General features: G+C 35.8%; 1 protein-coding gene across 2 annotated transcripts; it reads right to left on the bottom strand.

Annotated features, from left to right (window-relative positions):
• Window positions 1-850: 850 nt before the first annotated feature.
• Window positions 851-26,614, bottom strand: CDC37L1 (cell division cycle 37 like 1, HSP90 cochaperone). 2 transcript variants are annotated; one of them, XM_068553529.1, is made up of 7 exons: window positions 26,417-26,614; window positions 20,766-21,047; window positions 17,991-18,084; window positions 10,898-11,013; window positions 10,403-10,525; window positions 6,152-6,316; window positions 851-2,475 (listed from the first exon to the last, which is right to left on the bottom strand). In XM_068553529.1, the coding sequence occupies exons 2-7, from the start codon at window positions 21,045-21,047 to the stop codon at window positions 2,374-2,376; spliced, it is 882 nt and encodes a 293-aa protein (XP_068409630.1). In that variant the 5' UTR covers window positions 26,417-26,614; the 3' UTR covers window positions 851-2,373. The 2 variants fall into 2 exon arrangements, with proteins under 2 accessions (XP_068409630.1, XP_068409629.1); XM_068553528.1 differs by having other exon boundaries at window positions 852-2,475; window positions 26,337-26,614.
• Between the last annotated feature and the right edge of the window lie 41 nt (window positions 26,615-26,655).

Below are 26,655 nucleotides of genomic sequence, written 5' to 3'. Positions count from 1 at the left end.
ACCATTAATAAAATGACACTGAGTTAACAGGGAATAGTGAAAACTATTTTTAAAAAATCTTTTATTGGAAGATTAATTTTATCAAATGAAATAATCTCTGATGGACACTTTGATGTCAAAGATGTTTCACTTATTTGTTTGGACTTTCCATGGTTTATATAGTTTGGAGAAAATTGTCCAACATGAAATATAAATTATTCCTTTGCTTAGTATACTCTTATTATTTAAGAAACAGAAGACAGTTCTCCTAATAGGAGTTAGTTCTTAGTAGTAAAGCAAAATAAAAATAAAAAGGATGTCAATTTATTGTTCTGAGTACTATAGTACTGCTAAATTGTAAGTTATAGTCTTTAAGTGCAAATTATAGCATCAGTCAGTAGTTCCCAAAATAAATCCAATCACTTTCACACTGAAAACATACAACATTTCCCTTTGAAAGTAAAAGAATACACATAGCCAAATCTTAAATAGTTCTTCTGTTTTAGAAAACAAAAGCCAAAAAATCCTTCCGGAATAGTTTACTCAGTTTGTTGATAATTTCTCTCCTTCCAGTCTTCAGTTTTTAATACCACTAACCTAAGGCAAAATGAAATTCAAAACAATTTTAAAGCTTACAGGCAAATCCTGGGGAAAAGTGAGAAGAATGGAAAGTAATGCTTCAAGTTACATTTCTGTGAAACTGGGGATTTTATTCCTATGTTCATTCTCCATTTGATAGGAAGGAAAAAGCAAGAGCTTGCTCCAAAACAGAAAAAAACAAACAGCAACAAAAAAACTTCTATAACTAGGTCATTGGTTAAAAAAAAATTCAGGCTGATGAATACTACCATATAAATTAGTCAAACATTTTATTATAGAGTATGTATTTATATCAAAAGCACAAAAACAGCTTTATTCTTAAAACCAGGAAGATTGTGATGTTACATACGTAGATTCAGTAATTCCAGTCCATTTCTATGGGTACTAAGTGCCTTATCACCTCAGATTAGTTAAAACAAGGTGCAAATGAGGCCAAGATAACAGGTCTGATCACCACGTGGGTCCCTTGGCATCATCTGGCTTCTCAAATTGAGACGTGTAGTCCAAATCCCATTTAGTCATCTTCTAAATGTTTGCTACTAGTCTCAATGGGACTGAGCCAAAGACTACATTGGTTTCAAATCAAAGCTCATGTTCCTATAAGTCAGAAGGTTAATCCTCAAATAATAAGGACAGAATAATTAACACTGTCATCTCATTCCAAATAAAATGAATAATCAAATATCCTGGCATATTTAAAGTGAATTATATAGGAAGTAGTAAAGCTCAGAAGCATTCCATGGTAACTGAGCTAAAGAGAGGAATGACAAATGTAGTAAAAGCCATCATTACCAATAAGGATCACCAAATTCTTAGAAATAAGTAAGTAGCTCCAAAAGATTTCTCTTGCCTTTTTAAAAAAGTCTTTGGGCCACATCAGAGTAAAACAAACAATAACCACAATTTAAAAAATCAGATTATTTTTCCCTATTTGTTCTTACAGGCCATTGGTATTCTTTTAAAACTTGCTCCCTGAGAGATCCCAGACTATGTCAAATAAAGAAATTAAGAGTGAGATTGGAGTTCCTCTCATTAAAAAAAAAATCTGTATTAGCTTTATCACTTTTTATATCACTATATAACCCTAATATTAAAATGTCAACAGGGTAAAATCAACTACTAAGGAATACAGTTCTGAGAATACTTGGGGGTAAATTTAGTATCTATATAAAATTGATATTATAGTCAAGGATTTAACTGATGGTGCCGAAAAAACAAATGTAATATTATTTTAAGGGGAAAGATTTTGTTTTAATTTGTACCACCCCGCTTATTTAGTAAAGTAGATTATCAACTACTGATTTATTGCTTTTAATATGATGAAACACCAGATTTGACAGCTAAATTAGCAATAGGATACAAGTACATTTTTATCTTTAATCATTTTTGTAGAGTAGAACATGTACATATCCATATAAAAAGACTGTAGCAGATGCCTCCTAGAATCAACCAGTTCTTGTAAACATTGCATTTGTGCAGATTTTCATACTTTGATTCCAAAATTGAGAACAATAAGATTAAAGGCAAATTTAGTAGCTAAAACCACCAAAAAAAAGTCCAGTTTGACTTCTTGCAACATATGGTACCACTCCTCTCTTCCGAAAAAAAAACAAAACAAAAAAACCTAGCAGCACATAAAAGAAATTTTACAAAACGTTTCAGTACTCTTTGTATTCCCTCCCATCAAAAACCGAACAAAAATAAAGTGCAGCACCCATAAAAGTGTCAAGAAAATAGCCAAGTTCTTCCTTTCTTGTAGCAAAATAGCACTTGGCTTCAGCAGTCTTAACCAAATTATACAGTGTCCATCATTTTGGGTTCATCATCATCTTTATGTACCACTGAGTTTAAACTGCAGAGAGCTGTATTGATAGAATACTGAAGATAATCTGGATTCTGAAAAGAAAAAAGAATGAATGAATGATAATCAGTTTTATGCCAGTATATGCAGTTGCATATTCAGTTTTGCATTCTCTATTTCTCTGCAGTATAGCAGAACAGGAAAAAAGATGGACTTTGAAGTCAGACTTGGGTTGAAACCCAAGAAGGTAAAGAAAGAAAAAAATTAAATAGATTATTACCACTTAATCCAAAGAGATGTGATAAAGAGAGAATGATGTATGTGAAAAACAGAAATGTAATAAACACTACCTTTTTCCTCTGTTTAACAAAACTGTATAATTTTAATTATTTAATCATATAAGACTATATCTTCCGTATGATTATATGTACATAGCTATTGATAATTTAAAAGATAAACATGGCTTTAAGCCAGCAATGTATTATATGTATTATGAAGATTACTAATTATAACAGTAAATACTAAAATTATAAAAACACTTGAATAAGGAAAAAATCTATTTACTAAGTAAATATTATAGCTATCTTCAGAGTCTATTTTGGTTTCTCAAAGGTTAAAACAAACCCAAGTGAGAAACTGTTAATCTTTTGAAAGGTACTTAGACTCGTATTTAAAAAGTTGAAAACAAAAGAACAGTTTAATTTAGGTTTTGTTTATTTTTTAAACAGAAGAACTCAAAAATATTCTACTTTGTTCATTTCTAAAACTAGGAACAGAAAACCTTATTCAATAAATGCAAAAATAAACCCATTATTATTAAAGCATCATGAATAGAGACATAAGCCCTTAGGACCTAGGACTTTAGGAAATTCTTCCCCAAGAATTCAGTTTTGTCTACTCAGTTGTTCTGAATATCTGCTCATACTTAGAGTTTTATTATGTATCACCTACTTTCATCTATTTTATTTAATAAACATCAATGAGGAAAACAGTCCACACAGGGCATAGATATCTTAAACCTCCCCATACCAAAGGGAGGCAGGGTTTTCAAAAGGTCTCCTTAATAAAGTACAATACTTTGTGATTCTTTTATTGTAAAAGTCAAAAAGTAAGCCAGAATTTAGTTGGATTATTCTCAATCAGGTTTTTATGAAGGAAGTGGCACAAATAACTGACTGAGGTCTGGAACACTAAAATAACTTTGGACCTCAGTTCTAACCCTGCCTCTTCCACTTAGTATAATGCCATCCTCAAAGAGAAAATAATTCATCAAAATTTAATAACATTAAACGCTAGTATACAGGATAAGCCTAAGGTAACTGTTACTTATATCTCTGTCCAAGAGGCCTTGGTTTAGTTCTCTCAAAGCTAAGGATAATGGTATTTGGCTTATTTCACGAGACTGTTGTCAATTAAAAAAAGATTAAAAGCTAAAGTGTTATCCAAATTTAAGTTTTATAAAAAATTATTAATAATCTTGTTACATTATCCCATTCTCCAAAGAAACAGAGTGCTAAGATCTTTTCTGACCATCCAGGCCCAATTCCAAAGCCCTTCAGAACAGAGCTTACAATTACTCTCTATTAAGACTAGGCTCCAGATTTTCATGGAGAATTTTGAGTATTAGAACTGGCTAAAGAGATTCTCTAGAATTCATCTACCCACCTCCTTAAGAACTGAAGACATCATCACGAGGAGACTTAAAAAAACAAAAAGCAATCCATATACCTAACCTAATGTACACTTAAATTCCACTGATTACCCTATATTCTCATCTAGTAACATACTCAACACATTTCTTGTCCCAGAGACCAGTTCTTCCCAAGAGCACACAACTGAGGGTCTTGTCCTATTTCTAGCATATGATTCAACAATAGTCTATGATGTAGGTCAGTGGTCCCCAACCTTTTTGGCACCAGGGACCGGTCTTGTGAAAGACAATTTTTCCACTGGCCCGGGGTTGGGGGGATGGTTCAGGCGGTAATACAAGCAACAGGGAGCGGCAGATGAAGCTTCGCTTGCCCGCCACTCACCTCCTGCTGTGCGGCCCGGTTCCTAACAGGCCATGGACCGGTACCTGTCAATGGCCCGGGAGTTGAGGACCCCTGATGTAGGAGAATGAATGAGCAATGGAGTAGAACAGAAATCCAGGATTAGCATATTAGCTCCATCACTTACTGTATTGACTTCAGGTAAATTACTTAACCTCCAGGAGCTTCAGTTTATTCACCCATAAAATGAATGAAAATGTGTCACAGGGTTTTTGAGAAGATTAAATGAGACACCATGTAAAAGTGTTTTGCAATTTATAAACTGATATAATAAAAATGGGATGTTATTGTTATGGTAAGCTCTTCTTCCAAATCTCCTCTCAGTTGACAACTTAGTCCCTCAGGTTGTCTCTCATCTTATCCTATCTATCATCTTATCCTTCTCTCAAGTAACAGTGCTTCTATGGATCTAGCTGAAATCTTATCTTTTCCCTCTTACGTTTAGAATCAACAACATCCTTCAAAAGTCTTTTTTCCTCTGCATTCATTATGTAACACCTTAGTTTTAGGAGGTTTATATGTTGAACTTACAGAGATTTAGTCATAAAATTCCTTTGGAAAGACTGCCGTCCCTATGGGCTATTTCTCACGGAACTGAAGAGAAAATTATCATTTTATTTAAACAGCATTAAGAGGTAATGTGTAGGACAAATTGAGAAGGAATACTGCTTACATGTCTAACTAAGGGTTAACATTACTAATTATTTAAAAATCAGACCTTAATTATTTCTATCCTTGAAAATAATATTTTTGGCTGAGTTGAATATGATCAATTGCTTTCCTTAAATTGTCCCTTTGGCCTACAATACATATAACCAGAATAGTGAAATTATAGATACATAAGGTCAAGATATTGAAAATCTCAATTTCTACCACTCTGAGATTTAAAAATAAATACAGAGCTCTCCTCACATTGCCTTTTGAGTGAGACTTCCCTTTCACTGTGTAGGCAACAGGCTAAACTGGCTAAAGCTGTTCCTAAAATCTTAGGGCCTGAAAATGAGAAAATGAGAGATGACTGGTTCAATTTAAATGCTACTAGAACCAAAATGGGCAGTAACTTTTAATAACTTAAAATTGTAATCCTAAGTAGAATCAGGCAGACCAGTGGTCCAACCTCCTCTTTGACATAAATTCTTTCACACTAGTGACATGGTTTTATCTTATTCTAATAGCAGATTTCCAAGGGGCTCAAAGAGTTGGCCAATATTACCATAAAGAACAGCTTAGCATAAGTTACGTTAATTTGTAGTAAAATGTTACATCTGGTAGGCAACACCAACATTCAAAAAGATAATACTACTAAACTCATGCAACAGATCACCGTGGTTGCTACTTGGACATATGCTTTGAAGCTAATTCATCTCAATAAGTTCTTAACAGTATAGTTCTACTTAGAATGAGATGTTCCTCAGGAGCCATCTTGAGAAGTTTATGATTGAGATGATCAATAGGTAACACTTGCCCTTAAGAATGCTTAGGTGGTCCTCATCTTCTGTATTTAAAGGAGTAGAATTTGGTATCTCTCTAAATACCTAAGAGATGAACAAGATTTAATGCCAAAACATGGCATGAGATGAAACTCAGAGTTATCTTTTGAGGCAAGAATATTTAAAATGACCACACATATATAATGTATAAGAAGAAAGAGAAGTCCAAAAGAACAAAAATTATGTGAACTAATACATTTATAAAATAAATATTTACTTTTCCAACTTACCTGTGGTAAGGATTCTAATAAACCTATAGATCCAACACCAGAATGGGGAACATTATTCTGAACTGTCATAGGTTGGAAACTTGGTGATTGAGAATAAAGTCTTACTCTTGACTTGAAAGCTTCAAGTTCATTTTTGAATGCTTCAAAATAACCTTCTTCCTCTGCCTAGAAAACACAAAAAATAAAGACTGTGTTTTTCAAGACTTCCAGACCACACAGTAAACTCTAGCAAGCATATGTTAGGCCTGAAGTCGAAGAAGTAAAGATGAGGTGAATAATTTAAATGTAGAAACCACCAAGATCTCTGTCAGATTTCTAAAAACTGCCTGTTTTATATGAATATTAACGATTGGTTTGTTCCATTTACCTCTGCTTCAGCAAAATAAAACAAACTAATAAGAAACAACCCCTCTTTACACATACACACTAATAAAATGAAAGAGGGTAGGCTTCCTCTGTATTTCTCTTGATTTATCTATATTCTTGACAGGATCCAAAATAGTCCTTATTTAACCTCTCACGTTCTCCTCTCCTCTTCCCACTGCCAAGCAACAGCCAAGGGATATTCTTTAAACCTTCTAATTCTCTACCAATTAATGAGGGAACACTATTACCTGTTATTAGTAATTCTCTGACCCTAAAATCCCTATTTGCAAAAGCCATGAAAACCAATTAAACTCAACATTCAACTTCGTTATGAAAATATCTTAGTGTTTTAGTTAAGGAAGTACCTTCTTTTCAAGATTATGGAAAGAAAAAAGTACGATGAGTTATGTTGAGGGAAGGGAATTCTCTCCCAAGATGTATATAATATAAGCAAAATTCTTAATGCAAAACATCCTTTTGGCAGTAGCCTCCAATTATAAACGTTTCCTTTGCAGATTAAAAAATGACACAGAGCACATCCTACACAATAGATCATAGAATTTAAGTTCAAGTGGTGGAAGAGATTTTGTCGAAGTCTCATTCCTGAATATCAATGGGCCCATTCGTCTGCAGTGCGGTTTTTTTCTTTAATGTAGTTTACGTTGTATAACTGGATTAAAACCTATGGATTAGTTACTAGCATCAATATCTATATAAATAATGCAGACAATGTTCTGTGCTGCCATTCTATCTTTTTAAGAATTTAGGAATCATTTCCCTTAATTATATTATAGCATTTCACTTTAGTCAATATACGGTACTCGTGTAGACACATGCAATGTTAGCCTTCATATCCAAAAGTAATCCTTCTGAAATGGTTATGTAGCAAACCGTTAAAGGAATCAAGTGACACAACTGCTGACCTTACTTCATGCCTAAGGCCTAGGGATTTAGATCTAGAGACTTGATTGATTTTTGTTTTATTAAGCAACCTATGGGTCACTTGCTCAGTTTCTCTATGCTAATTTCCTCATTTGTAAAAAAGAAATAAAAATCCTTATAAAATGTTATGATGATTTAATGAGTTAATCCATGTAAAGTGCCTAGAATAATACCTGGCACAAAGCAAGCACCTCATGAAAGTTATTCCTTAATTTTAAAAAAATTATTAAGAACACAGTGTTAAGATCTAAGACAGCAGAGCTGTTCAGTTCTATTTTGTCGAAGAATACATATAGTTTGACTATGTTCCATTATCTTACTAAGCACTAGTTCAAACATATCCACTAATGTAAGATGAAAAAGAAAGTGTGATTTTTTTTTTTTAATGCCTATGTGTCAAGTGAAAATTTAGAGTAGTCATCAGAAGCCTAACTAAAATACCAACTCAATCGTTTACTCATTAACGGCTTCCCTGGTGGTGTAGTGGTTAAGAATCTGCCAGCCAATGCAGGGGACACGGGTTCGAGCCCTGGTCTGGGAAGATCCCACATGCCGTGGAGCAACTAAGCCCGGCTGCCACAACTACTGAGCCTGCGCTCTAGAGCCCGCGAGCCACAACTACTGAGCCTGTGTGCTGCAACTACTGAAGCCTGTGCACCTAGAGCCCGTGCTCTGCAACAAGAGAAGCCACCGCAATGAGAAGCCCACGCACCGCAACGAAGAGTAGCCCCCGCTCACTGCGACTAGAGAAAGCCCGCGCGCAGCGATGAAGACCCAACGCAGCCAAAAATAAATAAATAAATAAATAAGTTTATTTTAAAAAAAATTGTTTACTCATTAAAACTACTGTTTTGGGAAAATTTCCTATTTTAACAGTAGAAGTAGAAGGTAGAACTACTGCCACACTAATTTTTTTTAATTTTAAAAATACAATGTTTTTCTCTATTTACAAAAGGAAATATGTTCACTGTAGTATATGAAAAAGAAAATGGAAATCACTTATAATTCTACCACCCAAATATAATCAAAATTAAACTTTTGGTATATTTCCTTCTAACTTCTAACTGTGTATGCTAAAATGTATCATATATGCAAAAAAGAGCATGTAAAATATTTATGTACAATTTATTGGGCAAAAATCTCACTATGTACCCACAAAAATTAGGAAATAGATCATTACTAGTATCTTAGAGATGAGTTTCAAAGAGCATTCCATCTCTCTCTGAGGTTACCATTATTGTAACTTGTCCTAATCACTCCTTTGCCTCTTCAGTTTTACTGCTTAAAATTTATGTATCCGTCAACAATATATTTAGTTCTGCTTGTTTTTGAACTTTATAAGAAATACAAAATTTTTAAAATGATACCAGATATATCACTCTGAGACTTGTTTTTTTTGCTTTCTTGTCTTTTATCCATGCCAATGCTGATTAGTATATTACCAAATGAATATACCACAATTTATTCATTCTACTGTTAACAGACATTTGGGTTGTTCCCAGACTTTTTGCTATTATGAACAATTCTATTAAGCACATACATGAGTGTCTCTAGGGCAGCAGTTCTCAAACTTTATAGTCGCAGGACTCCCTCATACTCTTGAAAATTATTGAGGAACCTAAAGAGTTCCTGTTTACGTGGGCTATATCTATCAATACTTATGTGTTAGAAATTAAAACAGGAATTAAATATTAACTGAAATATAATAACAAACTCATTACGTGTTATTAACATTTATAACATTTTTTTTTAATTAATTAATTTATTTATTTTTGGCTGTGTTGGGTCTTTGTTTCTGTGCGAGGGCTTTCTCCAGTTGCGGCAAGTGGGGGCCATTCTTCATCGCGGTGCGCGGGCCTCTCACTGTCGCAGCCTCTCACTGTCACGGCCTCTCCCGTTGCGGAGCACAGACTCCAGACGCGCAGGCTCAGTAGTTGTGGCTCACGGGCCTAGCCGCTCCGCGGCATGTGGGATCTTCCCGGACCGGGGCACGAACCCGTGTCCCCTGCATTGGCAGGCGGATTCTTAACCACTGCGCCACCAGGGAAGCCCCTATAACATTTTTTAAAAAAAAAACTATATTTCCAAAACAAACAATTTAGTGAGAAGTCTGGCTTAACAGAAGACAGCTGTATTCACACATCTGCTTCTGTATCAATCTATGCTGTACACTGATGAGAGAATGAGAGTGAAAATGGCAAATAACATCTTAGTATTATTATGAAAATAGCTTTGACTCAGGACTAATGGAAAGGGTCTTGAAAACCCTCAAGTGTCCCTGGACCACACACTGAGACGTTTTTCTCTAGGGTATATACCTAGGAGAATTTCTGGCTGTAAGCACTTGTCTTATTCAACTTTACAAGGAAATTTTACAAAGTGGTTATACCAATTTATACTCCTACAGTCAGTGCATGTGAATTCTTATTGCTCTACTTCTTGTACAACTTTTAAATTATAGTAATAATTTAAATTAGTAAATTTAGTGAGTGAAATGTGATTTAATCTTTCTAGACATACCTATTTTTCTTTAATATAGCTGACATCATCCTGTATATGTAAACATGTATCACTTCTTTTGACTTTATAGCAAAGCATTTTCTCAGATTAAAAATTTTTCATAAATATAATTTTGATGGCTGCATAATATTCTGTATACTACAGGGTTTTTTTTTTTAACCATTTCTCTAATTTTCCTGAATACATACATTCATGTGAATGGCTCTCAATTTCACATACATACTGTATAGTATAGCTTATTATATAGTTCCTTTAAATCTATATTAGCATGAAAACAGCAATATAATTTTTCTTTTCCTTATAAAACCTACAGAATTTAGCCTGTGGCATCCTGGTTGGATGGCTTCCATTGATGTGTATGGACAAAAGAGGTCTCAGCTAAAACCTAACCTTCCCATTTAACAATACCAAATAGCTACTTACTTTGGCTTTCTGGAAAAATAAGCGAAAACATCCTCTTGGATCCACATTACAGTTTTTGGCCATTTCCATAATAAACTGCATAACAACTGCTTGATGTGCTATTTGTTCCATCAGAGCCCCTTTCTGAAAGTAATAGATTAAAATTATAAGAAATATATTTAATATTGTGATTACTATTTGGATTTTTAAAATATGATTTTTTTTTAAATAGGTTAAAAACGAAAAAGGTTTATAGTATCAAATACATGGGAACAAGAGAGGTGAGGGGGCAGGGAGGCAGGGAAAGCACATTGGAAACAAGTTTCCCTATGCTAACTGAAATAACTAAAAAAAATTCCAACAGTAAGCTCAAGTAGATGTGAAAACAAAACAAAACAAAATTATAATTTCATTTAATGACCTTCCTACTTTCATTTAAAGTAATGGAAAAAACAAAACAAAAAAGTAAATCAGAATTCCACTAAGGTTCCCAGAAATTCAAGTTTCACATGATACCTGTTCAGCTTCTAGATGAAAACACCATAAAATAAGATATTTAGCAGTTTCTTCACATACAAGGTATGGATGGTCAGACAAAAATCTCTGACTATCATCCCATCGACTTAACATACCTGTAAAAAAAAGAATTAAACCATGAATGTCAAATACCTTCCTCTTGTAAGCAAAGAAATGGTATTTTAAAATGATTCTCTTTAAAGACAACTCACATTACTATAGCAGTATGTTATGGTAAAAAAGCAAATGAAGAGCGATAATAAAGCAATACCCAGCATATAGGGAATAGCTTTCAAAATTCATAGCAAACTTTATTTCAAATAATGTCAGGCTAAAGTAGGTTGATTGGTTTAAAGCCGTAAGTTCTACATCTGGGGAATGCCCGAAGTCCCAGGCAAGAGACTGCTGGTCATTCTAGGCTAAAGTAAGTACAGATAATTTCAGGAGATTCAATATTATTTATTCAGAGAATACAAATTTTTCTGTTAGATGCATAAGAAAGCAAAACCTCAAGAAACTACACTGAGCAAACAAAGACTTAATAAAAGATTCAGAAAAACTACATTTCTTCTAATTTATTAAAATATGTCTAAGATGATATGGTAAAATGTCAACAGCATGGGAAACCAATCCAGTAAGTGTTATAATAGTAAATATACTTTAACCATTTTAGTCATGTTAACCATTTAGTCATGATGACTGTTTATACATAGAAAACAAAATCTTTTTAAAATTAGTTAAGCATATTTGAAAATAGCTGCCATTTTGCTTCAAAATACCAAACCAGTCCAAATACTACTAAAGGTGTACTGTCATCTTTACCCAAATTAGTTAAGAAATTTGGTCAAAAAGTTGTTACCACCCAAATAATTAACAGAACCAGCAAAGTGTTGAGCTTTATTTAGACTCATCCAACCAAGAAAGTTACTGAGTCATCATGGTAATTTTATAAGGCTATCTCAATAGTTTGGCAATAAATCTTTACTCTAGACACAAAATGAACTTCTGAAGTTCCACATCAGAACACAAGTAAAAACAAAACTGAGGACAAATGTCTTACTGAGAAATACACAGCAACACATGGAAATTAATTAAAAATAATGATTTTTTCCTCATTTAAAAAATTGGAAAAAAGCATTTTAGCATTTTTCATAAAGAGTTTTACAAGCTTTATAGAGTTATTTCCCCAACACTTTGGATACAGTGACTAGGTCATTTTAAATTCTGAGAAACAATGATTATTTAAGTTACTTTAAACTACTTCTCAAATAAGATAAAGAATCTAATTAATAATTTCTGTGGGTCAGATCTAAAGAAAGCATAATCCTATTTCTTATACCTGAAGCCATAAAATAAATCCTATAAAGCAATTTTGCCTTAGCTTTGTTACACTTCTGAAGAGGGAATATTTTCAACTCTATCAACCATTCAGAGAGATCACTGCTTCTCCATGGGCAGCACTGTGACTTACTCAGGCACCAAATTCCTATCCATTCTGGTTTCTTTTGCAGGAAAGATAATATACGAAAGGGTTAGTGACACTTGCAGGGGCCATGAAGAAGGGTGTCACTAAACGCTAAAGGTTTTAAACTATCTACTTAATAACTGAGACAAAATTAACACTTGAGGATGACCATAGCTTTTCTTTACCTGAAAAATAATTGTCAATACTTGATTTCAAAAATGCATACTAAATTATTATGAAATTGAGAAGTTACGTTACAGGTAGTCCATTAAGACCTCTGTGGGAAGAGTGTGGAATTTTATGAACAAAAGATATCAAGAGAATCAATGGCTTAGTGGAACAGAACATACCTGAAAGTACACATATTACTTTGGAATTTATAAAGAAACTTAAAATCAAACGGAGAGTAACACAATCTAGCATGATGACTCTAGGACTAAACTGCCTAGGTTCAAGTATTGGCCTTACCACACCTTGGGCAAGTTCTATTATACCTCTATGCCTACATTTCCCCATGTGTAAAAGAGGGCTAAAGGCTTCCCCGGTGGCGCAGTGGTTGAGAATCTGCCTGCTAATGCAGGGGACACGGGTTCGAGCCCTGGTCTGGGAAGATCCCACATGCCGCGGAGCAACTAGGCCCGTGAGCCACAACTACTGAGCCTGTGCGTCTGGAGCCTGTGCTCCGCAACAAGAGAGGCCGCGAGAGTGAGAGGCCCGCGCACCGCGATGAAGAGTGGCTCCCGCTTGCCGCAACTAGAGAAAGCCCTCGCACAGAAACGAAGACCCAACACAGCCATAAATAAATAAATAAATAAATAAAATTTATTAAAAAAAAAAAAAAAAAAGAGGGCTAAAAATAGCATCTAACTCATAGGATTTTTGTGAGGACTAAAGAAGTTAATACATATAAAGCACTTAAAACAGTACCTGACAGAAAGTAAACACTTGATAAATACTAGGTATTATTAACACAATATGAACAATTCATTCATTCATCCATCAAATATTAAGCTAATCTTTTGGTTAAGGATAATCTAGTCATTTAAACTAGCCAATCAACTTCTCTGAATGCTTGAAAAACCTTACTTTGACAAATTAAAATATTTTAATTATGTATCTTTGCCCATATATTTTTTTCTGGTGAACATCTAAATCCCAATCCACCCTTTAGCTCTCAATATTACACCTGATACCTAAAATGGTCCCCAAATACACATCATTATTTATTTCCCTTTCCTTTTTGCATTATCCTGATAGAATGATAGATTTCAATCTTTTGAATTATAGTAAGTATTTTAATTTCTCAATGTACCAAAAACCTCCCAACTAGGTTGTGAATTTCTTAATGAATGATATATGACCTATTTTTCAATATATCCTAAGCTCCAGATCTCCTGTATTCCCAATCACCTACCACCAGACAGCTATTTCTACCTACATGCCTGCACATAAACTCATCTTATTGAAACCAAACCCATTCTTCTCTCCCTGACCATCTACATTGCTTCCTAGGTTCCATGTAACCCAATCAGGCATTTCAGAGATTTTTCTGACATTTCCATTCCTCCCACATCAAACTTATCACTAAGTCCTGTGGTTATGCTATTGCAATCTGTTAATATGGTGAATCACATTAATGAGTCTTCTAATGTTAAGCCATCCTTGAATTCTTAGGATAAACCCTTTAAAAATATTTCTTTTTCAGATTATAAAAATAAAGTATTTTCATTGTGAAGAATTTGGAAAATCCAGAAAATAAACCACCTGCAATGCTTACAAGAGATAATCAATGTTAACATTCTGATGTATTTCCCTCTGGCTTATTTTTTAATGACTTTTAGAGAAACAAAATTAGAATCATATCATACATATTAATTTCCTACTCATTTCACTTCACGTTCTGTTCTAAGAGTACTTTTATTAAATGTTTTTCAAAAATAGTATACTGATGTGTTTTTGAAAAGCAATATATAAGTGATTACATTGAAGAGACTGAATATCCACCTACAGCACAACTGATTCTAACATAGTATCTATGCAAATATTTACAGCTTTTAACAAAATCTCCAGTGGCAACATCCTACACAGATTCAAAAAAATGCTGAATCACAGCTAACTTTGGTTGGAAGTGAACAGATGATGTGCCATGAAAAACTGTGTTAGATCATCAAAAATCAGCTCTGATCATCATAAAGACAGTGATGTCAAAGATGCATATGACTTTGAAGAAAACTGTTCTGTGAAGTTTAAAAGAAAACAGACTTTATTTCTAAATTGGTATTTTATATTTATAAAACATGAATTAACTAAATTAATAAGTAAACATAAATATGGGGGAAAAAATCAATACTTCACAATATTCCATGACATGGTTGTACCATTAATCATTAGATGGTAAATTCCATCTAATTACAAGGGGGTAATAAAAGCAATATAAGAAAGACAGTCAAAAAATATCAAAAAATACCATAAGGGAAAGTTAGGAGGAAGTCTGAAGAATATAAGTACGCATGAGACCACAAAGAAATATGGTGTCAAGCCTTTGCAACCCTTCACAACCTCCCATGTTCTAGGCAGAGTCTTCCACGAGTCTGGAATGCAAACCAAGTTTGGAAAGCCTCCAGCTAGAAGCCCTAATCACAGCTGCTATTCCAAATGTGTTTACTTCAAAGGATTATATCAATGTAGTCATTATTCTGACAAATGCCTTTTTTTCCTTTATTACAAGCCCAAAACTCCAGAAACATTTGCTTACACCCAGGTGGGACAATATTAAACTTTCACTGTCTTGCCTCAGGTCTCTCCGTCAACTCTGTGCCATAATTTAGTCCCCAGAGACTTTGACTATCTCATCATCCCACATGACTGCAAACTGGTCTACTGCACTCTGATGGAACTTGGTGAGCAAGAAGGAGCAGGTATCCCATTTGTCTCGGTACAATACAAACAAACATGCCAGAAAGTGGGAAATAAAAACACAGGAAAATTTTGGGAGCCTACTACCTTAGTAACATTTCTGGGGATCCAATGGGCTGCGGCAAGTAGGATATCTTGCCCAAAGTGAAAAGTCAAGTGTATTTCCACTAAGAAACAGGCACAATGTGAATCTGGGAATGGCTATCAGGTCTGGTTGGCTTTGAAGACAGTAAGGCACTGGTTAGCATTACAGGATGAGACACGGAAGCCCACTCATGCAATGGCAAAACTGTTTATTAGTCACATATTTCCCCACCATCTGATTGTTTGTACAATATTTTATAAACTAAGGAGTCATGGTGGTAGATTTGAGATTATGCAGAGATTCAACAGCATGGGATCTCTTCATCAAGGGTATTCCAGGTTAGCCACTAAATACCTAATTTACCAGTAGCAGAAACCAGTGCTGAAACCTCAATATTGGAGAGGCCAGCCAACCATCAAGCTGGAAGGACCAGCCAACCATCAAGTAATAGGTTGATAATCTTGGTCCTGTTTCATTTTGGAGGGACCAGTGGTTCCTCACTTGAACAAGACCATTTGAGATCTGGTATTGCCCTCCCTCTTTGCCATGCTTCTACCAGTAATGCATCTGTGGTCTTACTAAATGAGATGTTCCCCATACCACATTATTTCTTGACCCCAAAACTCAATTTACAGCAAAAGAAATGAAGACAACAGGCTCATGAAACTCACTGGTCTTATGAACATTACTACACAGAAGCAGTAGGTTTTATAGAATAGTGAAATGTTTTATTGAAGACCCACATAATTATAGTGCCAGGTGGGTTACTACACCTAGTGAGGTAGGGATATTTTCCCAAATAAAATTCCTTCTGACCACAGCACTCAGTTTATAGCAAAAGTGAGGGAACTATTTTACATGCACTAGGTTTCCCATGGTTCCAAAGCAACTAGCCTACAGAATGAGAGCTGTGTGAAAGCACCTTGAGGTATGCTATTCTACCAGATGCATTATGCTCTGAAAGAGTAATCAGTACATGGTACTCCTTTTCCTACAGAACACGCAGGCCTGGGGAGTAAGGACTGTAGGTGGGAGCTGCAACTCACATTATCACAACTAAGATTCATTCACAAAATTTTTGCTTTTTATTCTTATAATTCAGGGCTCCGCTTATTTAAAGATTTTAATATCTACCCAAGGGATGACTGTATATCCATTTTTTCTATTATAAATAATACTGGAATGATAATATTTGCAAAAATAAACTTTGCTTACTTCTTCAGACACTGTTCTTGAATTAAACAGAATACATAACTTATTTCACTTTTTAAAAATAAAAAGTATGAGGGCTTCCCTGGTGGCGCAGTGGTTAAGAATCTGCCTGCCAATGCAGGGGACACAGGTTCAAGCCCTAGTCCAGGAAGATCCCACATGCCATGGAGCAACTAAACCCGTGTGCCACAACTACTGAGCCTGTGCTCTAGAGCCTGTGAGCCACAACTACTGAGCGTGCTGCAACTACTGAAGCCCGTGCGCCTAGAGCCTGTGCTCCGCAACAAGAGAAGCCACTGCAATGAGAAGCCCGCACACCGCAACGAAGAGTAGCCCCCGCTCGCCACAACTAGAGAAAGCCCGTGTGCAGCAATGAAGACCCAACATAGCCAAAAATAAATAAAATAAATAAATTTATTTAAAAATAAATAAATATATAAAAAGTATGAGAAAAATTAATAAATTTTATGAATAAACTTTATGAAATAATTCTATGAATAAACTGCAAAAAAAGGAAAAAAATCTAAAGTAGTATCCGTTGTACTGACATAAGGATGAATAAAATTCTAAACACTTTGGGAGAGAAACACCAATAGGAAAAAGGTCTCAAAATGTCATTTAAAAAGCTTATTAACATACTCCAAATAAAAACTATGTTTACTAAATTGCCACATATATACTTCCCAGTAGCATTTTCACTCCAGCAGTATTGTCACTGCTTATAATTCTTAGAACATAGCATACTGTTTCCCGACTCTGCCTTTGGACATGCTGTTGCCTTGCCTCCCTTATCTACATGGAGAACTCTTACATGTTCCTTACAATCTAACTCAGATGTTATCTCCTCTGGGAAGCCTTCACTTAAATCAACCCCCATCCCACTGCTTTTCCCCAATAAAGAAAACTATTTTTCAGTTCTTTGTATATGTATTTCTATTACTTATTATTTATTATAAATTATATTCTATTACTTATTATTTATCTGAATAACAGTTGAAGGATCTGCATAAATTGTATAGCGTCATATCCAAAACCTGAAAAAAATGAATGCTAATCTTACAACCATAAAATAATCAGATACAAAGGAAGCAAAGATGAAAAAAGACAAAAGCAAAGACTAGTTGGGAAATGGAAAGAGTCTAGGTAGTAAAGAAGACCATGTTTTAGAGGGTAGGATTATATAATAATAGATTGAATTTTGCTTCTCTTCACAATTCAGTTTACTCTGTCACTCTATTTTTTTACGACCAAAAAAAAGTCTAAAACAAGAGCTATACAACTGTGCCAGAAGCAGCTATGCAACTGGAGTTTGTCACTTGTCTTCTTTTTGGTCCCCATTTTATAAATCCACCTTTTGTACACATATTTATGATACCAAACATTACAAAAGAAGGAAACTCAAGTAGTAGACTTACCAAAATGTCTGATTTTCTGCTCATGTTTCTGCATAAATGATTTTGATTTATCTTCATCTTCTGTTTCTTCTCTTTTATCTTGATTAATAAAACTCTAAGAAAAAAATTTTGAAGTTAAAATCAGATTTTATATTCTAATCGGATTTTCTTTCTCAGTTATTGAATGCCTAGCAATCGTTCTTATAGACACTATAAAAAGGTGATGTAGTAAACTCATATTATATCATTAAATTCATCTGTAAAACTCTATTAAAAATAAAAATTTTCTTATAATGAACTTTCATTAGTCTTATTTAAAGTGAGATATATGTAGAAAATTAAACAATTATTTTAGAAATCAACACAGAAAAACAAATGAATTAACCTTTCTGTAAAGCTGAATTTCCCTGTCAAAGGCAGGTATAGAAAGATCCTTTATATGCGTAATTTATGTTTTGCATTATTCATTTCCATTAAATATTTGTAACTCTACTGTAATCTTTGGAGTTCTTGCTGGAAACAAACTCAGAAATTCAAAGCATATAGAGTATATTTACAACAAAATTTTTGGTAAGACATAAACCTAAAACAGACCTTTGCTGTAAACTTTTCTTAGGAGAGGCTAAACAGTTTGATTCTGAAATCAAGTACAAATTTCTATTAAGGAAGTGCTTCTTTTCAGTTAAATAAGTCATAAAACAGACGAAGGTGAAGTTTTTATCTGGCCAGAAAAACTGGCAGAACAATTTCTCAGAACATTATGTGATCACGTTTAAACCTTGAGATCATCACTGCCAAAAATGAAAATTGGAAACTAGCTCTCTGCCAGTTTACAATCAGGAAACACACAAGTTTATATATTTCAAAATAAAAGCATTTTTTTCCTTTATATATTCTCCATCTAGACCAGCACTGTCCAACAGAAATATAATCCAAGCCACAAATGTAATTTAAAGTTTCCTATCAGCCACATTAAAAAGCAAAAGAAACAGATGAAATTAATAACATATCTATTTAACCCAACATATCTAACATATTATCATTTCAACATGTAAGCAACACAAAAAAATTATTAATGGAATATTTTACTTTTTTTGGTACTAAGCCATCGGAATCTGGCATGTATTTTACACTTACAGCACATCTCAATTCGGACTAGCCACATTTCAAGTGCTCAATAGCACACGTGGCTAGTGGCCATCAAGTTGGACAGCACAGATCTAGACCAGTCCTCTCAAGTCTCAAGCTCCCAGACAAAATCAATGTACGATTTTGAGCAAATGACTGGAACATAAAGATGGTCCTAATTAATTTGTGGTATAAATGTAGGCTATGTTAGATCCAACTTTAAAAAAAAACAATTAAAAGAAGAGACAAAAATATTTTCTTTGTGACCACTGTGTTAACAGAGGAGACATTAACTTTATAAACAAAGAAACATTGTTTTGACAATTCCCTCTGGAATAAAAAAAATATTTTAAATAGTTTTGGGGTATAAATGCAAACCAGAAATAAAGTAATACTTAAGATGAGACATCCCTTAGAACAATATATACAGAGATAGTGAATCATTCAGTTAAAGAATTATTCTGTTGAGGGGAAAGAAAAATATATAAATATAAATTAGTACAATCACAGAAAAAGTCTAGAAAGATATGACTCACTGTTAACAGTGGGCATCTCTGGGAAATGGAAATGAAGGAAGCCTTTCAATTCTACTTTACAGGTTTATGTTTTTGTTTTTTACAAGAAGCATGTTGTACTCTTACAATTTATCTCCATTAAAGAAAGAAGTACTGATAGGGCTAGTGGTACTAGACATTTACCTGTGTGTATTACTTATTGCTGTAGCAGGACTAGACCTAGTCCAGGGGAAGGAAATTAAAGGTGCTTGCGGGGGGGAGTGTTGAGAGTGGATGCCAGAGCAGAAACAAGTAGTGTTACACACTACGTCTAGAGAATAATGACGGTTAAAGATAAACTGAATGCGGACTTAGACAAGAATGAGCAGTCCATACCTGAGTCTTGAGAATTAAGTTTAGTACAAATAGAAAGAGTATTACTTTAGACATTAGATGAAAATGACTTTATTTCATTGCCCACTTCTTTTTCAGATACAAAAGTCAAAGAATAAGGCCTATGTATGTAATCCAGTGAGAAACAGAAGACTGCTCTTAATAAACTATTAACGTGGCATAAGTATTTTACTACTCCTTTCAGCAATAATGCTTGTAACACTAAGACCAGATTACTATCTGAGGTTTACTAAACACATACTGGTAAATAACAGTGAGAGACTTTGTTTTATTTGATAAAACCAGTAACTATACATTAGTGTTACAAAATTGAAAGCAAGCTGATAAGCATAGCAACATCAGAAAGCACTGGTAACATCTGAGCTTTACCACATACCAGGCCCCATGCTATCTGCTTTTAAGATGTTACCTTATTTAGTTTTCATACCCACTCTTTATAGTTGATGAAACTGAGCCTTAGAGAAGTGACTTGCCCAAGGTCACAAAGCCAGCCTATGACAAAGTTGAGATTTGAGGCAGTCTGACTCCAGAACCCATGCTTATATGCAGTGTGCTATGCTGTAGCCATAAAACTGGATTAAGGACTACCCACATTAGACACTACTGGGGATAACACATTTCTGTAACAATCACTTTTCCTAAACTGTCAACACTGAGTACTGTTTACAGGATTCTGTTGCTTTGTTAAGATATGCACAACTGGTTTGTACAAACACTTCAGTCTTTCCTTCTTTCATTATGGTCCAATAAAAGAGAGTACCTTATTAAAAACATCCTTGCTAATGGCATCCATGTTCCACATACACATTCTCTCTCTTTGTACTAGAGCCTCTTCTTTCTGCCGCCACTCTTCTTCCCGTTGCCTCAGTTCTGATACTGCTGTTTGTGCTTTGGCATGTTCCTGATCCAAGGACTCAGAGTTATGCAGTGCTAAGCTACCAAGTTTCTGCTGAGCTTCAGCGAGATTCCATTTGCAAGCCACAGAGCTCTTCACAAACTCTTTCTGCTTTTGGCAAGCCATTTCGATTCCATGGCTATACATCTGGATTAAAAAACAAAACAAAACAGTATTTTTAAGAAATGAAGAAGGCAACAGAACAGGTATGTTTATGTAGCACAGTTCAAATTTCTATTAGTCAAGGATTTCTGTACAATGTTTTTGGTACAGAGGTATCCAGCCTTCTGTGTTTGCAGTTAAGAGTTTTATATTATAGACCTTGTTTCATCAACTGGACTCTAAGCTTCTTTGTTAATTTGTGCCTCTCCCCTGACAACTAACAGCAACAAAAAGCCTGGCAACTAGCACAGTGTCCTGCATACAGTGGGGCCTCAACAAACATTTGATTTATAGTCTTCATAATCCTGAAACAGAATAACGAGAACGAAAGCTTAAATCTAGTTCATCATCTTATCACTCAACATGCTGAAAAGCAGACCTTTATAGAGTTTTGCTTTGCAAGTTCTTCACTCAAAGAACCTTTTATTTAGAAGTAATCACTTCTTGGTTTCTATTTTCTTTCTGTATTATCCCAATCCTTGGTAATCTGAGTTGTTATTATTGGAAATTTCTATTTAAAACTGACTACATCAGATAGATAACCTTTAACTTAATCCTAATCAAAACAGACAAAGTTGTTTAAAAAAAAAAAAGTTACTGGTCCACCCTGGTGACTCTGTTTTTTTTTTAACATCTTTACTGGAGTATAATTGCTTTACAATGGTGTGTTAGTTTCTGCTTTATAACAAAATGAATCAGTTATACATATACATATGTCCCCATGTCTCTTCCCACTTGCATCTCCCTCCCTCCCACCCCTCTAGGTGGTCACAAAGCACTGAGCTGATCTCCCTGTGCTATGCGGCTGCTTCCCACTAGCTATCTATTTTACGTTTGGTAGTGTATATATGTCCATGCCACTCTCTCACTTGGTCCCAGCTTACCCTTCCCCCTCCCCATATCCTCAAGTCCATTCTCTAGTAGGTCTGCGTCTTTATTCCCATCTTGCCCCTAGGTTCTTCATGACTTTTTTTTTTTAAGATTCCATATATATGTGTTAGCATACGGTATTTGTTTTTCTCTTTCTGACTTACTTCACTCTGTACGACAGACTCTAGGTTCATCCACCTCACTACAAATACCTCATTTTCATTTCTTTTTATGGCTGAGTAATATTCCATTGTATATATGTGCCACATCTTCTTTATACATTCATCTGCTGATGGACACTTAGGTTGCTTCCATGTCCTGGCTATTGTAAATAGAGCTGCAATGACCATTTTGGTACATGACTCTTTTTGAATTATGGTTTTCTCAGGGTATACGCCCAGTAGTGGGATTGGTTGGTCGTATGGTAGTTCTATTTTTAGTTTTTTAAGGAACCTCCATACTGTTCTCCGTAGTGGCTGTATGAATTTACATTCCCACCAACAGTGCAAGAGGGTTCCCTTTTCTCCACACCCTCCAGCATTTATTGTTTGTAGATTTTTTGATGATGGCCATTCTGACCAGTGTGAGATGATATCTCATTGTAGTTTTGATTTGCATTTCTCTAATGATTAATGATGTTGAGCATTCTTTCATGTGTTTGTTGGCAATCTGTATATCTTCTTTGGAGAAACGTCTATTTAGGTCTTCTGCCCATTTTTGGATTGGGTTGTTTGTTTTTTTGATATTGAGCTGCATGAGCAGCTTGTAAATTTTGGAGATTAATCCTTTGTCAGTTGCTTCATTTGCAAATATTTTCTCCCATTCTGAGGGTTGTCTTTTTGTCTTGTTTGTGGTTTCCTTTGCTGTGCAAAAGCTTCTAAGTTTCATTAGGTGGTGACTCTGTTCTACTAAGAAGCAACAGTAATTAGTTTTAACATTTATTTTTAAAAAATTTTTAAATAAACTTATTTTATTTATTTTTGGCTGCATTGGGTCTTCGTTGCTGTGTGCAGGCTTTCTCTAGTTGCGGTGAGCAGGGGCTACTCTTTGTTGTGGTGCGCGGGCTTCTCATTGCGGTGGCTTCTCTTATTGCAGAGCACGGGCTCTGGGCACACAGGCTTAGTTGCTCCGTGGCATGTGGGATCTTCCCGAACCAGGGATCGAACCTGTGTCCCCTGCACTGGCAGGTGGATTCTTAACCACTGTGCCACCAGGGAAGCCCACTTTTAACATTTATTGAACCACCACGTGTAAAGCATTGTGATAGATGTTTAATTCCTTATATTCCTCAGTTCTATCAAACAAAAGCTAAAGGCACATTCTTTATGATTTCTTAGCCAAAATGTAGATCAATTTCAAACTAGGTATTCAGAATAATTTTACTCCAATCTATTCCCTTATCTGCATCGCTATTCAAGCCCTTGTAATTTCACACTTTAATTATATAAATACAGCCTTTCTCATTTCAAGCCATTCTCTACTCTTCTAGACTTGGAGTGATTTCTCCAAGAAACAAATATTATAATTTTACTCATTCTTAGAGTCTTGGGATAAAGCACAAAATCTGTGGCATGGCACGGTCCCTCATGATCTCACTTCCTATTATCTCTCTAGACTCAGTCCTAGTCACTCTTCTACTTGTTTGCTTATTCTTTACATCCCCTTCCCACCCCCCCACCCCATTCAATGTGGCAACTCCCCCATCCCTAAACCTATCTCCATCCCAGATTCCAGCATCATGTCCCTTCCCTCTTACCCTGTCCCTCTCCACCCAAGTTACGCATATTTCTACAGTGGTGTTTTCACACAATACTGTGCTTATTTGTTTAGCTATCAGCTTCTTGAGGGGCTAGAATGCAATAAATCTTAGATGAATAAACGACTCTTGACTTCTTGGAACAGACTAGTGGTGGTAAGGAATTCTAAGGCAAGTAGCATGCAAGGCTCCTTTTTTAGCTAAGTCTTCAGGCAAACTTAGATTTCTATTGGAGGGAATGTGGACACTTGCTATTCAGATGTTTTACTTGTTTAGCAGGTTTGGAGCCCAGATACCACTTGGTCCTAACTAACCAAGTAAGGTATTTATTTTTACTTTTTGCTACCTTAGAATAGGGTTAAGAATAACTGCAGACTAGCTATGCTTAAGAAGGCACTAGGAAGAGGAGAAAAATGAAGCTATAAAATTTATTTTGTAAGAAAAGACAAGGAAATACTAAGAAAGGTAAGGACAAATGGAAATATCTTGCATTGTCAAATTATGCGGGAGCAAATTCTCAAATCACCTCTCAAATCAAACATAGAAATCTTATTTCTAAATCCTAAAAATGATTTATGTTTATATTCTTCTGCACAGACTACACAGACTATGTTTGGGCATTTGAGTAAACTATCCCACATGTATTGAGATGATTGATTATATTTTAATAAACAAAGATTTGAAAAAGGAACTGTTAGCATTAAGGTCTACTAATGTAACTTTACATAAAAAAAAATTCCCAAACAGGATCTCTAAGTTCCAAACTGCATTTAATTGGATCTCAGAACTATACATCACATATGACATTAATATAGCTAGGTTCCCTATATTTGGTAAAATTACACCAAGGCTGTTTTTATAAAGATTATAAAATGTTTATAAACTGAATTAAATATTTTATTCTTTCCAAATATTCCAAAAGAAAAACTTAAGTTCTAAAACTTAAATCCAGCAAGACAAGTAAGTAGGTTTGTTATAAACACATGAACTAACTTAGGATTAGAAATCATTTTGCAAATCTTAGTACCATTCAAAGTTAGTTTCAGCCAAATAAAATTTTACATTACATCACAGGATGGGCAGTACAGTAGGTGGGAAAAAACACTGTACTAGGTGTCAGAAGTGGATTCTAGTTTTAATTCTGCCACTGCCTAGCTACATGGCCTCAGGGAAATCACTTCTAATGTAGGATTTAAGCCTAATCATTTCTAAAATTCCTTTCAGCTAAATAAGCTTATAAGTTAATATACAGCTATTTTTAAAATTCAGTTTCTCTTAGGTTACTCTTTAGATTCAACCACAATGCAGTGAAATTCTTGAGACCTTTCCATCCTCTCTATACTCCTTCAAAACTGACAATGGCAGCTGCTGTTCATTCTTTTTCTATCTCTGTAACACATTCATTATGTGCTTATATAACACATTTTGTATATAAAGATGACACCAGTGATCCATAATTAGTGGGTGACTACCAACCTATCAACTCTCATTCTGTCCTCCTAAAAAAATGTCTTGTACTTTCCCAGTGACTGGCTGGCCGAAGTACAGTCTGTGGTTATGAAACAGCATTTTTCTCTGTGCAGCCAACCAACCCTGTGAGCTGGGCATAGGATCGATGACCCTACACTTATTGGCAAACAATTTAAATCACTCATTTTCATTAACAGCTAGCAAGATGAGTCTAGAGAAAAACTGTTTTAATTCAGTTAAGCCCTGGGGGGCCCCATTTTGCAAGAAGCCTAGAAGGCAAATACCTATAATCCATTTCATTGAACATATTAGTGTTTAGTCCGTGATCCTGAAATACACTTCGAAAACACTCAGGTTAGGAGAAAAACCGGGACAAAGTGATATGAGTACCTAAGCACTCCCTAAGATAGGACCAAGAAAATCCTAAGTGGCAGTATATCACATTTGGATAAGTTTCAGAGGAAAGAAGGCTGGGCTGAAAACCACAAGCAGCGGCAGGAATCTGAGGAAGAAGTCTGAAGGGAAAAGGCAAACGTGTGCCTATATATTTTTACTGAAGAATGGTGTGAAGCAAAACTAAAATCAGAAACGTAAGGGGAAAATGGTCACGCGAATGGGCGAGATTTACGCCAGCATCAATAGCAAGGTTTACAGAATTTGCTCAGATGTCAAAAATCAGTGAAATAAACTGGCTCTGAAATCTTTATGTCAGGAGCTCAGTGAATTATTGAAATACAACCATTCACTATTCCCATCAACTGTGCACAAATATCAGTGCCTTCAAAAGAATAAAGTGCTCGGATAAAAGCAGGCACAAGAGGACAAAGGGTCAGTGTTATAGAGTGAGCTGTCCCAAATCTGGGTGCCATCAGAAGAGGGGTGGAGGGGAGAAACTTCTTCCAAGAGTGAGGAATTAACCAAGGTGAAAAGGTGTGCGTGGAGGTGAAGGTTGGGGCTATATGGCCAGCCCCTCTTCGAAGACCTCAGTAGATGCTACAAAGTGATGGGATGGCTTCAGGCTCCCGACGCCCGAGGTTGGGGGTCGGGAGTCGGGGGCGAGGGAAGGGGGAGGTGGGGGCTCAGAACAGGGCACAGAAGAGGGTCGCAGAGACAGAGGGCTCTGGGGGCCTGGTGACGGCTCCTCCCCATCCCCGGGCAGAACACGGGCCCCTTCTAACCTGGGTGCCGCCTCCCGGCAGCTGCGGGTAGCGAGGAGAACCGGGGGACACGTCCAAGTCACTCTCTTCCTCAGCCTCACCTTCTGCCCGAGGGACGCTCCAAGGTCCTGGCGGCGGCCACGGCTGCTCCATGTCCGGCTGCCCCCGGCCCTACAATCCCCACTGCCAACAGACTTGGCGTGAGCTGAACCTACTGCGCGGAGCCAGCCGCCCCAGCCGGCTGGGGCCGTTACCCAGAATCCCTCTGCCGGCCGCGACGGCGACGCACACCCCGCGCCAGCCTGTGCCGCGCCACAGGCGGACGGCGGAAAAAGACGTA

This window comes from Eschrichtius robustus, chromosome 10 (assembly GCF_028021215.1).
Source record: "Eschrichtius robustus isolate mEscRob2 chromosome 10, mEscRob2.pri, whole genome shotgun sequence".
NCBI classification, from domain to species: Eukaryota; Metazoa; Chordata; class Mammalia; order Artiodactyla; family Eschrichtiidae; genus Eschrichtius; species Eschrichtius robustus.
Note: the sequence above shows the minus strand (reverse complement) of the source record. Positions and strands in the feature narration are given on the sequence as shown.

Excerpts from the sequence above, each read along its gene's own strand:
- CDC37L1 (XM_068553528.1), bottom strand. The coding sequence starts at position 26,468 with ATGGAGCAGCCGTGGCCGCCGCCAGGACCTTGGAGCGTCCCTCGGGCA. Across the intron at positions 11,014-17,990 it reads GCAGAAAATCAGACATTTTG|GTATGTTAAGTCGATGGGAT; the intron begins GTAAGTCTACTA and ends TTTTTTTTACAG. Across the intron at positions 10,526-10,897 it reads TTCATCTAGAAGCTGAACAG|AAAGGGGCTCTGATGGAACA; the intron begins GTATCATGTGAA and ends TATTACTTTCAG.